The 19,325-nt window shown below is 47.2% G+C and overlaps 2 protein-coding genes across 2 annotated transcripts in view; both read right to left on the reverse strand.

Annotated features, from left to right (window-relative positions):
* Positions 1-19,325, reverse strand: part of LOC141094299 (uncharacterized) — a 238,851-nt gene that overhangs the window by 130,930 nt on the left and 88,596 nt on the right. The window contains exon 2 of the mRNA XM_073580136.1: positions 10,775-11,016. The gene's annotated coding sequence lies outside the window, so the exon portion shown is untranslated. The remainder of the gene's footprint in view (positions 1-10,774; positions 11,017-19,325) is intronic.
* LOC141094351 (uncharacterized) overlaps positions 1-19,325 on the reverse strand; it is a 336,208-nt gene that overhangs the window by 2,063 nt on the left and 314,820 nt on the right. The window contains 1 exon segment of the mRNA XM_073580189.1: positions 222-225. Within this exon segment, the coding sequence (XP_073436290.1) occupies positions 222-225 (4 nt within the window).

Below are 19,325 nucleotides of genomic sequence, written 5' to 3' on the forward strand. Positions count from 1 at the left end.
CAGTGGTGAGCCACCTGTTCACAAATCCCATGGTACTGAACCTCTAAAGTACAATCGCCAAACATAATACACAAATGCAGAAAAGTTTGAAGCAATAAAGGGAGGATTAAAAAATCGTAGTTACTTACCGTTAACGGTATTTCTCTGATCTCATGACGGCACCACGGAGAGAGGGGATCCGCCCCACGGGGACAGGAAACCTACCGATAAAAAGGCGGTACCTCTCTCCCGCATCAGTTGTTTTACAGAGCATTAATGGAACTTCAGCCTAATACTAACACAAAACACTTTAAGAAAAAAGGAATTTCTATAATTATTAAACTGCGTAGAGGAGACACCACGTGACTTTCTGACAACTGTATTTACAATAAGTGCACACCCCACGCGTGTAGGGAGGGAATATACGGGTGCCGTCATGGGATCAGAGAAATACCGTTAACGGTAAGTAACTACGATTTTCTTCTCCTTCCCCCATGACGGCACCACGGAGAGAATTGCAGAGACTATCTATTAGGGGGGGACCACTGCCTCCATCACCCTTCTACCAAAGGTTAGATCTGAGGAGGTGGCTAGGTCCAGCCGATAGTGGTTGAAGAAAGTTGAAGGAGAGGACCAAGTAGTGGCTCTACCTATCTGCTCAATGGAGACGACTGCTCTCTCTGCCCAGGAAGGTGACACCGCTCTTGTGGAATGGGCCGTTATTCTGCCTGGGATGTCCGCGCCTTCTGACGAGTACGACAAGGTGATGACGTCCCTTATCCACCTCGCCAGCGTGCTCTGATGCCTTTCGCCCTTTCTTTGGCCCCTGGAAGCAGACAAAAAGAGACCTATCCTTCCTACACTCCCCGGTTGCCGCTAAGAATTCCATTAGGCATCTCCTGACATCTAATGTGTGCAAGGTCTCTTCTCCCTTGTTTTTGGGATTGGGGCAAAAGGAGGGGAGGGAGATTTCCTGATTTCTGTGGAATCGGGACGCTACCTTCGGCAGATAGGCTGGGTCTGTCCTAAGTACCACCCTGTCATCCAGAATCTGTGTGAATGGAGGATAGGCTGACAGGGCCTGGATGTCGCTAATTCTACGGGCCGATGTGAGGGCTACCAGGAGGGAGGTCTTGAGAGATATTAATTTTAGCGGTGCTTCCTGCAAAGGCTCAAAGGGGGGCTTGATCAGGGCTGAGAGTACCAAGTTTAGATCCCAGGGAGGGTGTTTAGAGAAGACACGGGCCTGGATCTATTGACTGCCTTAATGAACCTGAACACCCAACGATTCCCTGCCAAGTCACAGTTGTATAGGGCCCCCAGGGCTGCCACTTGAACCTTTAGTGTGCTGGTAGCTAGGACTTGCTCTAAGCCCCTTTGTAGGAACTCTAAGATCTTTGATATGGGTACCTTCCCCTTTGGACTAGCCTTTGAAACTGAAAGGAACTTCCTCCAGACCCTCCCGTACTTTTTATTGGTTATCGGCTTCCTGCTTTGTAGTAGCGCGGATACTAAATTTTGGGAGAAGCCTCTGTTGATTAATAGAGCCCTTTCAAATTCCAGGCCGTCATGTGTAGGTTCTCCGCCTGAGGGTGCAGTACTGGACCCTGGGAGAGTAAGTTCGGGATATCCAGGAGGACCCAAGGATAGGAGATGGACATTCTCCTCAGCCAAGAGAACCATATCCTTCTCAGCCAGAAGGGGGCTATTAATATTACCCTTGCTTTGTCCTCCCGAATCTTCCTCAGAACTGATGGAATTAAGGCTATTGGCGGGAACGCATATGCAAGGGGAAAGTGCCAGGGGATCATAAGGGCGTCCAGGGCTATCGGGTCCTCAGATGGGTCTATGGAACAGAACGTTTTCACTTTCCGATTCGTCTTGTTGGCGAATAGGTCGATGTTGGGTTCCCCCATAACTTTGTGATCTGATTGAAAACTTCATGGTTCAGCTCCCATTCGCCCTGTCTCAGCTGTGTGCGACTTAAAAAGTCCGCCATCACAGTGTCTGACCCTTTTATGTGTAATGCCGTTAGTGAGCCTAGGTTCCCCTCTGCAAAGTCGAAAATTGATTTTGTCACATCCATAAGGGTACAGGATCTCGTGCCCCCCTGATGATTTAAGTAAGCAACTACAGTGCTGTTGTCCGAGAACACTCTTACGTGGTGGCCTCTGAGGGGGTTTAGAAAATACAGGAGGGCGCGCTTCACCGCTAATAGCTTCTTCATATTCGAGGAGGCTGTCTTTTCGTTTTCTGTCCAGACTCCTTGTGCTACCTGGTTGTCCCAGTGAGCCCCCCACCCCTTGGGGCTTGCATCTGTAGTAAGGATCTCAGGGACCGGTATCACCCAAGGAACCCCCCCTGGATAGGTTGGATGGTTTTATCCACCACTGTAGAGAGCGAGCTGTAACGTGTTGTGAGCTCATTTTCGGGTTTGCCTCTGGCTTCTGGTGAGGGTTATGGAGCTGGCTGTGCTGACAGAGGAGTAGTGAGTTCTCTATCTGGACTCCCTCTGTTGGTGAAGGGAGGTAATAAAGCTGATCTAAATGGCAGAGACCGGCCACCTGAGGAAGAGGACTGTGATTGGATATCAGGAATTTCTGATTGGATTTAAGGCAGCCGACTCCCTAGTTTCTTGCTGGTGATTTCTCCTGACTGTGGCTTCTGGTTTCCAATTTGGTTCCTGCCTTCTTAAAGCTAAGTTTTCTCTGCTATTGTTCATATGAGTTTTCGTCTGGTTTACTTAGTTGTTGTGTTTAGCCAGCCCTGGCTGAATCCCCATTTTGTCTCTGATCAGTTGATCTCTTTTGCTCTGTCTTCAGAATATACCCGAGTGCTGATATAGGGAATTGAAGTCTAGCGACTTCAGGGCCTTTTTCTATCAGACATGTTGGACATTTTTTGGCAGGGTTTTTCGCGTGATTGCAGACAGCAGCTTTTCTTTCCTGTCCTTTCTAGTTAGTGAGGGCCCCATTGTTTGCTCAGCCTATCTTTCGATCTGTGTTTGTGTTTTCATCTTGTTTCACCGACAATACATGTTGGGGGCTGTCTATTGCTTTGGGGTCTGCTCTGGGGCAGTTTAGATTTTCCCTTTCTTTCTTTAGGCTTATTTAGTTCTCCGGCCGTGATGAGGCGTCTAGGACCACCATAGGCACGCTCCACGGCTACTGCTAGTTGTGTGTATAGGATCAGGGGTCTGCAATCCGCTAGTTACCAACCTCTCCGGTTTTCTGGGCTTAGCTTGCTTTTAGTTTTTTCCTCCTCGGTGACTCATTCATAACAGTTACGGGTGAGATGTTTAACTGCCCTTCTAAATTCCCATGAAGAGAAATTTCTGCCTCTAGTATCTCCCACTGGAGATCTCTTGTATGAGCTTGGGACCACTAGACAGCTGGTAGGCAGGCTGTCATTGAGCCGAGCAAGGACATGGCCTTCCTGAGTGTCATTAGTTTCCGTGTTATTGCTCCTGTTGCTAGCTGTTCTATATGTAGCCTTTTCCCTTTGGGGAGGCGGCACTCCTGCCTGAAGGAATCTATGGTTATGCCCAAATATTCTTGCACTTGGCTCGGAATTAACCGAGATTTCGGTAGGTTCAGCAGCCAACCTAGGTTGGACAAAGAATCCATAGTCTGGTTCAACTGGTCTCTGCAATGACCGGGGGAGTTGCCTACTACTAGGAAGTCATCCAAGTATGGGACTATTAGGACGTCCTGTTCTCTCAAGTGTGCCATAACCTCCGATATAATTTTCGTGACTCTCGGGGCGATGGCCAGCCTGAATGGGAGGGCTTTGAATTGGTAATTCTTTATTTCTCCCCCTATTGTGACTGTTATTCTGAGAAACCGGCGGTAGTCCGTGTGTATGGGGACGTGATAGTACGCATCTTTCAAGTCGAGTACCGTCATGTAACAAGCTGGAAACAATATATCTTTACTGTAGATTTTATTGTTTCCATCTTGAATGGAGGAATCACTAGGCATTTGTTTAACCTTTTTAGGCTCACTATCGTCCTGAACGTCCCATCTGGTTTCTTCCGCGGAAGATAGGGGAATAGAAGCTTTATCCTTTTTCTTGGTGGGGAACCTCCTGCAACACCGCTTTCTCCACCAGGGTCTGAATCTCTTGTTGTTCTGCAACTTGCTCTTCTATCGACTGCCTCTGTGGGGTCACTACAAAAAAGAGGGTTTGGGTGAGGTGTGGAATTTTAATTTGAGACCTGTTTCTACGATGCTTAGGATCCAGGAACTGCTTGATATCTTTTCCCAGGTCGGGAAGAAGAGGCTCAATCTTCCCCCTACCTGGAAGACACCTTCATTGGGGTTGCTTCTTGCCTGCCGGTTTACCGAACATGAACCCCTTCGCTTTGCCTCTTCTATCTTCCCACTTGTCCTGGGAGTTTTTAGGTGGCTTCCTTTGGCTAAATTTCCTGCTCCGAAAACATTTGAAGGGGAAATTGGATGGGTTAGGGAAAGACTTCCTTTTATTCCCTGCTTTCTCAAGTATATCATCCAGTGTAGGACCGAAAAGGAATTCACCTTCACAGGGGATGGAGCACAACTTTGTTTTTGTTTGCAGGTCTCCCGTCCCAGCTCCCAGTGGTGCATTGCGTGGGCGGCATCTCCCCCGGCCTGCCGGCCCCTGTGTGAAGTCACGCGCTCCGCCCCGCGCGTACGCACCACCGCCGGCTCCCAGTGGTGCATTGTGCGGACAGCAGCGTCTCCCCCGGCTGCCGGTGCGCGTGGGGGATACCTGCGCCCGGTGGCGCTCTCCCACCCCGGTACCTGCTGCCCAGGGCCGCCATGAAGGACGCCATCCTGAGGGAGGACGGTTTTCTTGCTGCTGCCGCCTCTCCCCCCCCACACACCCTGGAGGCCCGCTGACCCCAGCAGTGGAGCCTCGAGTAACCACCCCAGCTGGGACAGGGGACTCCCGCTGCCATCTACCAGACTGGTCGGCCCCGGCATCTGGTAAGTCTGTAGGTTCCCTATGGGGACAGGAAACCAACTGATGCGGGAGAGAGGTACCGCCTTTTTATCGGTAGGTTTCCTGTCCCCGTGGGGCGGATCCTCTCTCTCCGTGGTGCCGTCGTGGGGGAAAGGAGAAACAAGCTTTATTACATTACAATCTATAGCAACAGATAAAAACATACACCATAAAAACGTGAGATTCTTAAAGGGGTATTCACATCTCTGATCAACTATCCCAATATGTAGTAGGTGTAATAATAATATTAGGAAAAATGTAGTATAGTTCTTCCGACTTGCTATGTTGCTCACCTCATGTGCAGAGCATTGCATTAGCTTAGGTATCCATGGTTACTACCACTCATGTAGTGACTGATAGTTGCTAGTGATCATAACCATGGATACCTAAGCTACTGCAACGCCCTGAACATGGGTTGTGTGACAAAGAGAATCAAGAAACCTCCAATTAAAAATGTATAGTTATTTGCTATTATTATACCAACTATATTTTGGGATAGGATCTTGGAAATGAGAGTACCCCCTGAAGGCCTCCATCACACATCAGTGTGTGCAGTACATGTGGTGACAGTTTTCATACGTACCGGTGACGACCCATTGCAGTGAATGGATCTGCGCAGGTCAGTGTGTTTCCACACACCGTGTGTCTGTGGACAAGGCATGCTGACATTACTGTTGTTTTATCAGAACGGTCCACAAAATGTCTCGCACACGTGCACACTAATGACATATGGATAACATCTGTGTGTCATCAGTGTGAAACGTACTGGCGCCTGGGAATGAGCGGTACTGTTCGCGCTGATCGCCGGCTCCGGGTGATGAAAACAGCTCACATCATTGTACCCTGCTCTGCCTGTGATCAGCGTAACCAAGGAACAATGTTGAGGGTTGTATTCGGGCCCTGCTGTCTAGATAATTTTACTCTAAAATAAAAAAAGTCACATTATACTCACCTTAACACCTAATCCAGTGAAGCCATGGTCACCTGTAAAGAAACAAAAATAAAAAAACAATATCCTTCACCTGTCCAAAGTTGAAAGAATCCAAAGTGTCCCACGCCGTAATCCATCTGTGAGACATTTACTTATCAGAATAAGCGGTGACCAGAGGCGACCACTCACGTTGAAAATCTGGGTAAAATGACTCGTTCTCACCCTGATTTCTCAAGGTGAACTGCGATGATCTCACTGAGGCCATCACAGTTCATAGGCCCGCTCTCGCTGCAGGGAGTCATTTTCAAACCCTGCTCTTCAGTGGAAGTGGTTACCTCATAGCCATCCATCAAACTCCATCGGACCCAAAAGCACTACAAAAATTGGCTGGTGACTAGCTCATCCAACCTTTATCCACCCCCAATTCCTCAAGATAGTTGGACCATCATTATAAATAAGCCCTTGTACTTTGTGTCACTCCCACCACATTGTAGATTGTAAGTTCTTATGGGCAGGGTCGTCAATATCTTTGCATTAATTATTGTATTATCGTTAACTTTGTTATGACTGTTGTTATGACTGATTCCAAGATTGTAGACACCTGTGATGCTAATTAGTGGACACACCTTGATTTAACATGTCCCTTTTGTCACATTTTCAGGGGTACCATTGTTTCTGTCCAGGCCTACTTCATGAGTTTTTTATTTTTATTTTTTAAATCTGTGGAAGCATGGCTGAAAAGCAGTGTCTTAATTTCATTTGTTCATTATCACAGATTTTTAGTTTATTATTACTTTTGTCAGATTCAAGTTATTTCCATCACCATTGTGGGTTTTTCTTTCTTTAAACGAGGGGTACCAACAATTTTGACCACGTGTGTAATTCCAGTAGAATCTGTGGCTTCTCTGAATTTAGTGATCACTACTCACCTGGGTAGTCATATGTAGGAATCTCCTCTTTACTCCGCTCATCACCCCTCACATATGTCTCTGTAGTATTAATATGGGTCAGATCTTCACCCTGAAAAATATTGTAAAAAAGTCATAGACAGATGGAGAAGTCCCATCCATGATCAGATCTAATCCTGCCATCTCCACCGCTCTCATTACACAAGTATAAACCATATAATACTGGTGGATAAAACAAGACTGAGCACAAGACCTTCACAGCCGCCTACACATCATAGGGGAGATCTCATGACACCTTCTCTCCATCTACCTGATGATCCTGAGGAACATTGGGATCTTCTTGGTTACAGTCCTGTGGAAGAGGAGGACGGGGACATCTCTCTGGTGTTATCCTCTTACTGGATAGATCTGGAGGAAACACATACAGGGAATGAATTCATTCTTTACATACAGATAATTATAGGCCGTGTGTATTTAGTCCTGTCTATTACCTGGTGATGTGAGGGGCTGGGGAACCTCCATCATGACGTCCTTGTAAACATCTTTGTGTCCCTCTAAATACTCCCACTCCTCCATGGAGAAATAGACGGAGACATCCTGACACCTTATAGGAACCTGACACATACAATGATACCGTCATCCCCCCGATCCCTTCATAGTGTTACTGTGTAATGTCCCAGCATTCCCAGCAGTGTCACCTCTCCAGTCAGCAGCTCAATCATCTTATAGGTGAGTTCTAGGATCTCCTGGTGATTGATGTCCTCACGTATCAGGGGGTGAGGTGGAGGCCCCGTGATTGGGCTCAGAGGTCTTCCCCATCCCTCAGACACAGGGTCCTGACAGCGCTCACTAGAGGTCTTCTTCACTACTGTGTAATCCTGGTTATGGAGAGACACATTAATAAATCTCACTGCAGACATTTCCAGAGTCCTCACCTCTCCAGTTCTGTCCATCTGTTATTCCCATAGATAAGAATGATGTAATGTGACGTCATCAGAATCTCTCACCTCTCCAGTAAGCCGGAAGAGGATCTCTAGGGTGAGGTGTAATATCCTCTCCGCCATCTTGTCTGTAGCCATTCGTTAATGTTTAAAGTAAATTTTCTAGAAGATAATTATACCAATTGTATCTGCCAGGATCCTAAATGGAAGGAAGATCAGCTGATGAAGATTCATACAGAATACCATGGGAAAACAAGATACAGGAGCAGTGATGCTGGTATAGTGTAAGGACATGTGCACACCGTGTCATGTCAGGTGGACATGTCCTGTAACCAATCCGAAAAAGGGCAAAAGTTGGAGCATAATGCACAAAAATGAAAAACAACTCACTGTGCATACTTTCAGTGTTAAAACTTCTGTTAACCCCTTCAGGTTTCTAAACCCCGTTGGTTCTGAGGACCAGAGATGGTGCCTATAGTGAGGTCACAGGACTCCTTCTGTTATGAGTCCATGAAAAAAACAAAAAGAAAAAGGATTGTCCAAGAAGGCATCAATATGTAGTGTACAATACGGGGAGTAGAGATGAGGAAACTTGTTGGAAAACATTCTCCAATCTCAGTTTCGGCACGAACATAGCACATTCGGATTAGTGTTCCAGAGCAAAGTTCGAGCACATTTCGGTAAATGATCGCGTTTCCAATAATGCTTTTGATAGGTGTCATGGGGTTACTGCAGAGAGTATCCAGAAGACCGCAGCGTCTTATTGCTCCTACTCATGTGCTGAAAAGCACTTCTTTTTAATGGTGTTTATTTCTTTTGGCAGAACAGGGGTTAATCGACCATGTTGGAAACTCTGGACTCTCAGCTGTGCTCGGTTAGCCATTCCCATCCCCTATATCAGGGTTCCCCAACCTGTGGCTCGCGGTCCCACGAATTGTGGCTCGTGGCTGTCTGCCAGCTTGGTGCATTATCTCCAGGTCTAGCAAACAGGTATGAAGAGTGCATCTCAAAATGGTGAATTTTGTGAGTAGCCCTGCACAGACGTGCAGATCTGGATGAACATTTACTGGTCTTAGGGGTTTAGAGATGTTTTAGGTATGGTACACTGGAGGATGGTACTACCTGTTAGAGGAGGTGTATGAAGCTGGATGTGAGAGTGTGTTGGGAGTCCTTGATGGGAGAATACTGAATGGGGGCATTGTGGGAATCCCTGGATCTCAGTGTACTGCTTTGGGGTGATTTCTGTGGAAAAGCTTTGGTTATCATTATACCTGTAATGGGGGCTTTGGTTGACACTACTTTGAAGGGGGTGGGAGCTGGATGTGGCTCGCAACCCTCTCTCTAATCCAAATGTGGCTCTGAATGCCAGAAAGGTTGGGGAACACTGCCCTATATAATCTGGGTCCTGATTCAAACCCATGTCAGTGCTAGCATTTGTTTCATGGCTTAGGAGGAGAGGTGTTCACATGAGGAGTTTTGGAGAAGTTATCTGTGACTGTTGCATGGTTTGTAAGTGTAGTAATTCCCTTCCCTCCTCTACTTTGTTTTTTCCCCATCCTCCACTCCTCGATGCAGTCCTGTTCTATGTGAGTGAATATTTGTATGCATGGTGTCTTCAGTTTACCCTTGTTTGTGTAGCGTTGTTTGTCGGTTTGGTGTGCTGCGGTGCACAGTAGCGCCCCTCTTCAATGGGTGGGGAAGAGAACAGACAGAGGGTTAACTCAGGAGATAAGACAAGGGTGGCTGCCCCGGCATCATCACCTTCAGAAGTATCCTGGGGAATAGGGTGAGCTAGGGCACCCCCTAGTGTTAGGGACAAAGGAGCTCCTTGTCCCAGGTCACCTGACAGCTGAGTCATGACATTAGGACTTTGGCTAGGTTAGGGGGGGGTTCGTGTTTGATGAGGGGAAGCGGTGATGAATGGGGAGAGGTCAGAGTAGCGTCTGTCTGTATGTTTTTTTACGTATTAAAGATTAAAATAGTGGCGCATGCAACCTTCCTGAAGAACCGCAGCTAGAAAACAGGGGTCTATACCAACAAGACCCAATAAGTAGGCAAACTAGATAAAATAAATTGTTTTGCGCTGATTTTCAGGTTTAAATATATGAATAATTTCCAGGTTCTATTTAAAAAATGAAGATTTATAGGAGGCCATAGTGTATTACTGTAGTCAGTGAGGAAAAACCGTTACCTTAATGTAACGTTGCACAGTGAAGATCCTGCAAATCCGAGCTGATTTTCACACTTATTGCAGTTCTGTGGTGTTAAGGTCCTGTTAATGTAATCCAATCCTTGCGGAAAAAGTCTTCCCAATTAGAAGATAATCCTGGTTGTAAAACTGTCAGTTCTGCCCGCTCATGGGTATCGTAGCAGTGATGTCCCGCCGGTGACACCGCTGATTAATAGTATCCTGCGGTACTGAGAGGAGCGCCTGTCAGCGCGTTTACCGAGTGCAGGACCTGTGGAGTTTGAGTGACGTCCTCCGCACGTGATTATTTTGTGTTCTGAGTGTGCACACTAATTCACGACGGAGAATTGTGAATTCCTTTTTAGGTTAATTTAGCCCTTCCTCAACACTGCGAGTTCCAAAGTGGAACTGGAAAGTGGGATATACATAAATCTCGGCAGTTCAAAACGCATTGTTGGCAGCGGTGGGATAACTAAAATAAGCCCCTCTGCGGTAATTTGTTAGGGCAAGACTAGCTTGCTGTTATTCATCACATTGTGGCAGCGGTGGGATAACTAAGATAAGCCCCCCTGCGCATGAGATAGCCATGTGCTGGCCGAAGGTCACCCCCTTTTCGTGACAATGGCATACAAAGCTATTCAAAACCTGTATTCTCCATACATCTGTGACCTAGTCTCTCAGTACTTACCTGCAGGCAACCTCCGATCCTCATAAGATCTCGTTCTCTACTCCCCTCTTATCTCTATAATGAACACTGTTGCAGACTTTAAACAGTAGTCTGCACACATGTTCCAGGGAAACCAGAAGGTCCTAAACTGTGTGGAGAAAGAGGCAGTGAGCGTACCTGTCAGTGTGAAGGACCTGAAAAACGTGACCACTGGAGGAGTTGCCGGGGCCAGATGCCGAGCAGCGACGGTGACCAGCGATGCCAGAGGGTAGTCAGCATGTGCCAAAGCAAGCCAGGAGGTCGGAGTAGTGCCAAAGGATGAGACACAAAGAGTTGTCAGGAGGTAGCCAGAAGTCAGGGAACCGAAGACATCAGAGGAGTACCAATGGGTCAGAGATGAGGAAGGTCAGAATATAAAGCTGGGGACAGAAACAGACAATCAGCACAGAATCACAAGGCAATACTTAGAACGGCAGGACGGATCGGCACCGACCTCCACCCGCATTCCACATAGAGAATAATGGAGCCTCCGGCACAGACCTCCACCCGCAGAGCCACACTCCACAGAGAGAATAATGGAGCCTCCGGCACCAACCTCCACCCGCAGAGCCGCACTCCACAGAGAATAATGGAGCCTCCAGCACCGACCTCCACCCGCACAGCCGCACTTCCCAAAGAATAACGGAGCCTCCAGCACCGACCTCCACTCCACATAGAGAATAATGGAGCCTCCAGCACCGACCTCCACCCGCATTCCACATAGAGAATAATGGAGCCTCCGGCACAGACCTCCACCCGCAGAGCCACACTCCACAGAGAGAATAATGGAGCCTCCAGCACCGACCTCCACCCGCAGAGCCACACTCCACATAGAGAATAATGGAGCCTCCAGCACCGACCTCCACCCGCAGAGCCGCACTCTACATAGAGAATAATGGAGCCTCCAGCACCGACCTCCACCCGCAGAGCCGCACTCCACATAGAGAATAATGGAGCCTCCAGCACCGACCTCCACCCGCAGAGCCGCACTCCACATAGAGAATAATGGAGCCTCCAGCACCGACCTCCACCCGCAGAGCCGCACTCCACATAGAGAATAATGGAGCCTCCAGCACCGACCTCCACCCGCAGAGCCGCACTCCACATAGAGAATAATGGAGCCTCCAGCACCGACCTCCACCCGCAGAGCCGCACTCCACATAGAGAATAATGGAGCCTCCAGCACCGACCTCCACCCGCAGAGCCCCACTCCACATAGAGAATAATGGAGCCTCCGGCACGAACCTCCACCTGCAGAGCCACACTCCACATAGAGAATAATGGAGCCTCCGGCACCGACCTCCACCCGCAGAGCCGCACTCCACATAGAGAATAATGGAGCCTCCAGCACCGACCTCCACCCGCAGAGCCGCACTCCACATAGAGAATAATGGAGCCTCCGGCACGGACCTCCACCCGCAGAGCCGCACTCCACATAGAGAATAAAGGAGCCTCCGGCACGGACCTCCACCCACAGAGCCGCACTCCACATAGAGAATAATGGAGCCTCCAGCACTGACCTCCACCCGCAGAGCCGCACTCCACATAGAGAATAATGGAGCCTCCAGCACCTACCTCCACCCGCAGAGCCGCACTCCACATAGAGAATAATGGAGCCTCCTGCACCGACCTCCACCCACAGAGCCGCACTCCACATATATGGCTGCTCTGTGCGCACAGGACCTGTGATGAGGTCACAGGAGGGGAGGAGTCAGGGGTCACATGATCAGGGGCCTCAGTGTATGCAGGACTCTGCTGTGCTGGTTGTCATGGTGCTGGATGAGGGGAAGTTTCTGTGTGGGGTCAGGAGGGGTTTACAGGGTGGATGTAGCAGAGCCATGTATGTACGAGGTGTACGGAGCGGAGCCGTGTGTGTACGAGATGTACGGGGCAGAGCTGCGTGTGTACGAGATGTACGGGGCAGAGCTGCGTGTATACAAGGTGTACGGAGCGGAGCCGCGTGTGTACGAGGTGTACGGAGCGGAGCCGTATGTGTACAAGGTGTACGGGGCGGAGCCACGTGTGTACGAGGTGTACGGAGCGGAGCCGCGTGTGTACGAGGTGTACGGAGCGGAGCCGGGTGTGTACGAGATGTACGGAGCGGAGCCACGTGTGTACAAGGTCTGCGGAGCGGAGCCGTGTGTGTACGAGGTGTACGGAGCGGAGCCGTATGTGTACGAGATGTACGGAGCGGAGCCGGGTGTGTACGAGATGTACGGGGCGGAGCCATGTGTGTACGAGGTGTACGGAGCGGAGCCGTATGTGTACGAGATGTACGGAGCGGAGCCGGGTGTGTACGAGATGTACGGGGCGGAGCCACGTGTGTACAAGGTCTGCGGAGCGGAGCCGCGTGTGTACGAGGTGTACGGAGCGGAGCCGTGTGTGTACGAGGTGTACGGAGCGGAGCCGTATGTGTACGAGATGTACGGAGCGGAGCCGGGTGTGTACGAGATGTACGGAGCGGAGCCATGTGTGTACAAGGTCTGCGGAGCCGAGCCGCATGTGTACGAGATGTACGGAGTTGAGCCGCGTGTACGAGGTGTGCAGAGCGGAGCTGGGTGTGTACGAGGTTTACAGAGCAGAGCCGTGTGTATACGATGTGAATGGAGAGGAGCATTCTGTGGACGGAGCGGAGCCATGTGTGGACGGAATGGCCCATTCAAATGTCTTGGGTGGCCATCTGGGCCTGGACAAAACTCAGGAATGGGTTATGCGATTGTTCTATTGGCCTTAATGTCACCAGGAAATTTTAACGTATTCCAGGTCCTGTCCCTTCTGCCAGGTAAACACCCCCTCCTCTCACTTTCAAAGTCCCCTCATGCCGTTAGCCATCATACAAGTGGCATTTGAGCAAATTGCCATGGACTTGGTATGTCCCCTGGATAAATCTGCTAGTGGGCATCAATACATGTTGGTCATCCGTGACTATGCTATGCGGTACCCTGAAGCAGTTCCCCTGAGAATCTTCTCTGCGAAAAGTATAGCCCGCAAGTTGGTACACGTTTTTCCATACACAGGATTATAGAGGGAGATACTGACCGACCAAGGAACACTTTTTATGGGTAAAGTGATGAGGGAACTGTGTAAGGCTTTGCAAATTACACCACCGAAGAAGACCATGTACCATCTCCAGATAGATGGCCTTCTGGAAAGGTTCATTAAAACATTGAAGAGTATGCTTAAGAAGGTCATAGAGAAGGACGGTCGAGATTGAGTGTCTCCTGCCTCATCTGTTGCTTTCTATCCGACAGATTCCACAAAGCTCTAACGGATTCTCTTTGTTTGAACTTCTGTATGGCTGACATCTGCGTGGTCTCCTTGATTTAGCAAAGGAAACCTGGGAAGCCAAAATCACCCTCCCACCGCAGCTTTATGGAGCACATCACCCAGATGAAGGAGAGGATTGTGAAGGTGATGCCCATTGTAAAAGGGCATCTCCTCTAGAGGCTCAATCTAGTGTCTACAACTGGTCAGACAGGGTGAGGAAGTTCAGCTCTGGGGACTGAGTCCTCGTACTAATTCCCACAGTTGAAAGTAGTAAGTCATTGCCCAAATGGCAAGACCCCTATGACGTGGTGGAGAAGCTTGGTGAAGTGAACTACAAGATTCACCAACCAGGAAGGAGAAAATTGTACCAAGTGTGCCACGTCAATCTGATCAAGCAATGGCAATACATGGAGCCCATTAAAACTCAATGTTTGCTGGTCAAACCAGAAGCAGATGTTTAAGAAGTCGAAGTAGCGAAAACACTGTTGAAGTTCGAAAAACAGCAGTGTCGGGAGTTGCTGCAGCAGAAAAGGAACCTGTCCTTAGATTTTCGAGGGTTTGCAAAGGTCATAGAACATGAGGTTCTGACGGAATCCCATGTGCAGGTGAACTTGAATCCCTAACGAATTCCCGAGGCACGCAAGAACTGATTTACAAGGAAGTAAAGCATATGCCGAATCTCTGAAAGAAGTCTCCAAGTTCGATGCATATCTGATGCCGTGTGTCGATGACCTGATTGAAGAGACCTGGACCGGCAAGATATATAGCCACCTTGAATTTAATGAAGGAATATTGGCAAATCCCCATGTCAAAAGACGCCAAGGAACACTACTTTCTCTACACCTGACGGATGCTTCCAAAACATCTGGATGCCACAATCCTGAGGGCCATGGATCGGATCCTCGCATGCCATAAGAATGACGCTACAGCTGTGCTTGATGCTCTCAGGATAGCCGGGTTTTCTATAAATCTGAAAAAATGTACCATGGGGAAAGAAGAGGGCAAATACCTAGGATATGTGTTAGAATCTGTTTTGTTTGACTGTCCACCATTTTCTTGTGGTGCTCAGGCTGCTGGTCTTTTTCCTCTGGTGCTGGGTTTGTCTTGTGTCAGGTGATTGCATCACGCTTTATTAACTAGCACCTGTCTCCCATTCCTTGCTGGCCAACAGTGTTAATCCGCTTGAGTTCTGGCTCGGTGCTTTGCTTTGCCTTATGTTTTGTAACTTGTGCAATGCTGGTACCTCTGGTCACGCTAGTCTTTGTTTCTTTATACTATTAGTTTCTGCAGCTTTCTCTGTGTTTTCTAATAGAAGGTGACACGTTTTTATACCCAGTCCTTAGATCTTTCAGGGACCCCTCCCCCCTCTCTATAGGTCTTTGCTTGAGATTAACCTAGGATCATCGGTGGGACTATTCGGTAGGAATGGGTCGCCCACTCCATCGTAGGGTATCAGCCTAGTTGTAGTGCAGGGTCTGTTTCCTTCTTCCCTAGTCCTGTGCTGCAGATCCGTAACAGTTTGTCCAGCCCGAGAAAATATATAAAAAAATACAACCCTCTCGGATTTCTGCAATATGACCGGCATTCAGGATCTTGCTTAGCACCTGCAAGGGTTAACGCTGGAAGTTACCAGCTTACAACAACACGTGAGTAATTGCCCTGGAATCCGCCCTGAGGAACCTAAGATGGGTTTGCCTGAATGTTTTTCTGGTAAACGGCAGGAATTTTTTTCTTTTAAAAATGCATGTTTACTTTATTTTCGGCTTAGACCCAGGTCTTCAGGGGCTGAATTACAACATGTGGGGATTATTATGTCTTTATTGCGAGGTGAGCCGCAAGTTTGGGCATTTTCATTGTGTCCAGATGACCCTTGATTGATGTCAGTAGAAGCGTTTTTTTCTGCTATGGGGTTAATATATGACGATCCGGATCGGGTCGCTACAGCCGAGGCAAAACTCAGAAGGCTGAAACAGGGTTCTGATGACGCTGAGAGATATTGTACCCTGTTCAGACGATGGTTTGCAGAAGTCAGCTGGAATGATCCAGCACTCAAGAGTCAGTTTTTAGCAAGTTTGAATGACTGGGTTAAAGATTTACTTATTGCATACTCTGCACCTGCTGCACTTGAGGCTGCCATGCAGTTAGCCATCAGGGTGGATAGAAGATTGAGAGATAGAATGAGGAGAAGGTTTCAAAGTTGCTGGATCCTGTCTCTCAAGAATACCCCATGGACTATGGGAAACCGATGTAACTTAGGGCAATGTCCTTTCATTCCCAGGAAAGGGAGAGAAGGTTCTCTGAGGGGTTATGTCTTTATTGTGGTAAGACTGGCCATGTTATTAAGCAATGTGAATGATGCATAAATCAGGAAAAGAAGAAAAAAAGGTCAGAGTAACCCTCCCGTTTGTATTGCATTTTCGCGTTCCGCTGGAGTTTCTTTTTCTGGTAGTACTATCTGTCGTGGTCATTCTATTGATTTTCAAGTGATGGTGGATTGTGGGTCTGCACTTAATTTGATCGATCAACAATTTCTAGACAAATATAAGATTGATTCTGTACCTTTATCATCCCATTTTCCTGTAGTGGCGATTGATAACACTCCTCTAGAGCATGGGTGCGTTTCCCGAAAAGTCACCGGGTTTCCACTCACTGTGAATATGGAACACCAGGAATCTGTAGATTTGTTTGCACTTGATAAATTGCCTTTTCCAGTCATCCAGGGGTTACCCTGGTTAAAAGTGCACAATCCTGTACTGGACTGGTCATCAAGTACGATAAGATCCTGGGGTCAGGGGTGTTTTGGGAAATTTTGTGATGTACGCATTGCTGCTGTTGTGAAAAGTGAGCTACCTGAAGCCATTCAGGAATTCTGCAAAGTATTTTCTGAAGTTGAGTCACAAGCTCTACCACCGCATAGAGATTATGATTGTGCTATTGAGTTCGTCCCAGGTGCTACTCTCCCTAAGAGTCGTTTATTATATCTGACGATTCCCGAGAGGGAGGCCTTAAAGGGATACCTGCAGACTAGTCTTGCTGCAGATCATATAAGACCCTCTAAGTCCTGTGGCCGTGGGATTCTTTTTTGTAAAAAAAAAAAAGATGGAGGTCTTAGGCCGTGTCTGGATTTCAGGGAGATTAATAAGATCACTGTGCATAATCCTTACCCCTTGCCGCTAATTCCGGATTTGTTTAACCAATTAGGTGGAGCCAAGTGGTTCTCTAAGATCGATTTCTGTGGGGCATATAATTTGCTGTGGGTAAAATGAGGCAATGAATGGAAGACAGCCTTTAATACCTCAGAAGGTCATTTTGAGTGTCTAGTAATGCCTTTCGGCCTTACAAATGCTCCGGCGTTCTTTCAAAATTTCATCAATGACATTCTGAGGCCGTTGATCGGTAGGAGTGTTATTGTTTATTTACATAGTAACATAGTAACATAGTTATTAAGGTTGAAGGGAGACTTTAAGTCCATCTAGTTCAACCCATATCCTATCCTAACTTGCCCTAACATGTTGATCCAGAGGAAGGCAAAAAAAAAACCCATGTGGCAAACAGTAAGCTTCACATTGGGGAAAAAAATTCCTTCCCGACTCCACATACGGCAATCAGACTAGCTCCCTGGATCAACGCAATATTAAGGAAACTAGTGTATATACCCTGTAATATTATACTTTTCAAGAAAGGCATCCAGTCCCTTCTTAAATTTTAGTAGGGAATCACTCATTACAACATCATATGGCAGAGAGTTCCATAGTCTCACTGCTCTTACAGTAAAGAATCCGCATCTGTGAGTATGCTTAAACCTTCTTTCCTCCAGACGTAGAGAATGCCCCCTTGTCCCCATCACAGGTCTAAGAGTAAAAAGATCATTAGAAAGGACTTGGTATTGTTCCTGCATATATTTATACATTGTAATAAGATCACCCCAAAGCCTTCAATTCTCCAAACTAAATAACCCCAAGTGTAATAACCTGTCTTGGTATTGCAGACCCCCTAGTTCCCTAATAACCTTGGTAACTCTTCTCTGCACCCGCTCCAGTTCAGCTATGTCTTTCTTATACACCGGAGACCAGAACTGTACACAGTATTCTAAGTGTGGTCGCACTAGTGACTTATATAGAGGTAAAATTATTTTCTCCTCATGAGCATCTATGCCTCTTTTAATGCATCCCATTATTTTATTTGCATTTGCAGCAGCTGCCTGACACTGGCCACTAAATGTGAGTTTGTCGTCCACCCATACACCCAGGTCTTTTTCAGTGACAGTTTTGCCCAGTGTTTTACAATTAAGCACATAATTATACATCTTGTTCGTTCTACCCAAGTGCATGACCTTACATTTATCCCCATTAAAGCTCATTTGCCATTTATCAGCCCAAGCTTCTAGTTTACATAAATCCTCCTGTAATATAAAATTGTCCTCCTCTGTATTGATTACCCTGCAGAGTTTAGTGTCATCTGCAAATATTGAAATTCTACTCTCTATGCCCCCTACAAAATCATTAATAAATATGTTAAAAAGAAGCGGGCCCAAAACTGACCCCTGTGGTACCCCACTGCTAACCGAGACCCAGTCCGAGTGTGCGCCATTAATAACCACCCTTTGCTTCCTATCCCTGAGCCAGCTCTTAACCCACTTACACATATTTTCCCCTATCCCCATTGTTCTCATTTTATGTATCAACCTTTTGTGTGGCACCGTATCAAAAGCTCTTAAAAAGTCCATGTACACCACGTCCACTGCATTCCCTTGGTCCAGTCCGGAACTTACCTCTTTATAAAAGCTTATCAGATTAGTCTGACAGGAACGGTCCCTTGTAAGCCCATGTTGATATTGGGTCATAAGGTTATTCTTCTCCAGATACTCCAGTATAGTATCTCTTAGAAAACCCTCCAGGATTTTACCCACAGTTGAGGTTAAACTTACTGGCCTATAATTTCCAAGTTCAGTTTTTGTCTCCTTTTTGAATATTGGCACCACATTTGCTATACGCCCGTCCTGTGGTACAGACCCTGTTATTATGGAATCTTTAAAGATTAAAAATAATGGTCTATCTATGACTGTGCTTAATTCCTGCAGTACTCGGGGGTGTATCCCATCCGGGCCCGGGGATTTGTCAATTTTAGTGATTTTTAGACGCCGCCGTACTTCCTGCTGGGTTAAGCAGGTTACATTAAATGGAGAATTTTTATCCCTGATCATGTTATCTGTCATGGGATTTTCTTGTGTAAATACAGTGCCTACAAGTAGTATTCAACCCCCTGCAGATTTAGCAGGTTTGATAAGATGCAAATAAGTTAGAGCCTTCAAACTTCAAACAAGAGCAGGATTTATTAACAGATGCATAAATCTTAAAAACAAAAAATTATGTGGCTCAGTTAAATTTTAATACATTTTAAACATAAAAGTGTGGGTCAATTA

This window comes from Dendrobates tinctorius, unplaced genomic scaffold (genome assembly GCF_039654945.1).
Source record: "Dendrobates tinctorius isolate UK_male_01 unplaced genomic scaffold, ASM3965494v1 ptg000063l, whole genome shotgun sequence".
Classification (NCBI taxonomy): domain Eukaryota; kingdom Metazoa; phylum Chordata; class Amphibia; order Anura; family Dendrobatidae; genus Dendrobates; species Dendrobates tinctorius.